This window comes from Terrapene carolina, unplaced genomic scaffold, assembly GCF_002925995.2.
Source record: "Terrapene carolina triunguis isolate 2854851 unplaced genomic scaffold, T_m_triunguis-2.0 Scaffold5735, whole genome shotgun sequence".
In the NCBI taxonomy this organism is placed as follows: domain Eukaryota; kingdom Metazoa; phylum Chordata; order Testudines; family Emydidae; genus Terrapene; species Terrapene triunguis.
The window spans coordinates 1-2,027 of record NW_020670086.1 but is presented as its reverse complement, the minus strand read 5'-3'; the positions used below and the strand labels follow the sequence as shown (position 1 = coordinate 2,027).

Below are 2,027 nucleotides of genomic sequence, written 5' to 3'. Positions count from 1 at the left end.
CATCTGAAAGGCCACAGACTTGGCAGCAAGTCAAAGCTTTGTTGATAAATTGAACCTTAAAACCTTAAAGTGCAGAAGACATTTGCGCTGATGATTCAGTTCTGCATGAAAAGACAGCTCCTCCAGTGTTTGTGAAGATATCACAGAAGCAGGTAAGCATAAAGGATTACTGCTGTAGTGAGAGTTAGTGAATGAAATTCTGCCTTAGATGTGAGGACATTAATCATTTTTGGGTACCTACCTTTCCTCAATCCCTTTAAAACTGTTCCCAATAATGATCATTTTGGACAGCGCATCTACAGACCAGTTACTCCAGAGCAGATTGTTATACAAAGCTTTTCCACAGTGGATCATATAAAAGATGGTGAATTCATGAATGTGGTGTTTTCCCTCCTGCAGATAAACAGCATTCCTTAAGATTACTCAATCAGCTTCCCTGGTTCTGAAAGCACTAGGGCCCACTCAGTGGCACTCAAAGGCCATTTAAAAGTGCCCAACATTGTTTAAGCCCAGCAGATTTCTTGGCTGGCTGAACGTTCCAACCCACCGCCCAGGGAAAAGTTGATGCCATGGGAAACATGCCACTTTCACAGAAGTGCTACATAACTAAAATGTGACACTTAGACCCTCTGTCAGAACCATAAAAGGGCTACAGGAGAAACTTTCAATTGACCAGACTAGAATTAAGTGAAAGGCAAAACCCCTGCAATATGTCCACATCAAACGCACATGTAGGAAGGACTGCTTTGATTTCTCTGGAGTGCTCCTTTTTTCTGTTCATCGAATAAACATGTTACTTACGTTTTAGAGATCCCAGCCTTAATCCACCTTACCTCATTCTCCAGGACAACTGTTACACCCAGGTCATTCAGAACACTAATTTCCAATTCGGAAAATAAAGGATCAAAAATGTAGCACTGACTTTTGGGAATCTGCAAGAAAGAAAAAGTGTTAGAAGTTACAGGGCCAAGCATCCAGCTATTTAAACATAGGGTATAGTTCTTACCTGTAACTTCTCCAGTAACAGAAGCAAGAATGCTAGTTGGTAGCGAGAAATGACGCAAGAGGAAAAGCTTCCAATGCCATAACATACACACCGCAGGTGACTGCTTTTGCAAGCTGACTCTCCTGAATGCGAACTGGGTTTCATAACTGACTGATGGGACGATTCAAGTTGCAGGTTTTCAAATGAACACAGGACTTCTGACATAGACCTTGGTGTTTTTCCCCCTTGCTCTAAGCATTTGCTGAGGGATTCTTGGATGGCTCCTGGAGAAAGTGAATGTCAGGCAGGCGTCAGAAATGCCGAAGTATGAGATGTGCTTATATACTTCCTGTTCTAATGTATATCTTTAAACCTCACATTTGCTGCTGAGGCAGCACACACTGTTCCAGAAGGAAGCCCCACTCACTGCACTGCTGGGATCAGCCCAGTTCTCCCTGGTAGAAAGGATATTGATGTGATTCGCTGTCTCAGGGAGTAGGGCACAAAATAGATGGATGGGCAGCAAGTGGGGAAAACCTCTATAATTTCCCAACCCAAAACAGTTTGAGTCAGTGGGTAACTTAGCATAGCTCTGAACATCTTTGTAAGAGCGGTTGCAGAATCGAGCCACAGGCAAGAACTTTAGAACAGAATATTTTGCAAATGGTGTATAACCCCATTGGGGGGCATTTATCATGCTTTTATTCCCTTAGACATGATTTTAAAGAGGTGGAGATGAGCAAAGGTGAACCTTATGCTTGTGATAAAGGTGATATCTCTTTGGCTTCTCAGTTGTGTCCATGTTTTATTATGATGGGGCAGCCAACAACATGGTAGGCGCTTCACAGAAATGAGGCAAGTTACAGAACCTGGCCTGAAAAGCTTGTGGTCTAAATTCAGAAGTGCCCCCACAGATGACAGAGCCAAACAAGGACTGCAGGGGAAAGGCACGGGCTCACTCATTCTTACATCTAGCCCTCAAGTGCAGTCATTTCAACTGGTCCTGCTTCAGACCCGTGTCACCAGCAGGACAATCACACAC

The 2,027-nt window shown here is 43.5% G+C and overlaps 1 protein-coding gene across 1 annotated transcript; it reads right to left on the bottom strand.

Moving 5' to 3' along the window:
• Positions 1 to 17: 17 nt before the first annotated feature.
• LOC113408281 (SRR1-like protein) lies at positions 18 to 1,210 on the bottom strand. The gene is made up of 3 exons (XM_026661463.2): positions 1,007 to 1,210; positions 834 to 932; positions 18 to 393 (listed from the first exon to the last, which is right to left on the bottom strand). The coding sequence occupies exons 1-3, from the start codon at positions 1,208 to 1,210 to the stop codon at positions 238 to 240; spliced, it is 459 nt and encodes a 152-aa protein (XP_026517248.1). The 3' UTR covers positions 18 to 237.
• Positions 1,211 to 2,027: the final 817 nt, after the last annotated feature.

Excerpts from the sequence above, each read along its gene's own strand:
- LOC113408281 (XM_026661463.2), bottom strand. The coding sequence starts at position 1,210 with ATGTCAGAAGTCCTGTGTTCATTTGAAAACCTGCAACTTGAATCGTCC. Across the intron at positions 933-1,006 it reads TGTTACTGGAGAAGTTACAG|ATTCCCAAAAGTCAGTGCTA; the intron begins GTAAGAACTATA and ends TCTTTCTTGCAG. Across the intron at positions 394-833 it reads CAGTTGTCCTGGAGAATGAG|GAGGGAAAACACCACATTCA; the intron begins GTAAGGTGGATT and ends GTTTATCTGCAG.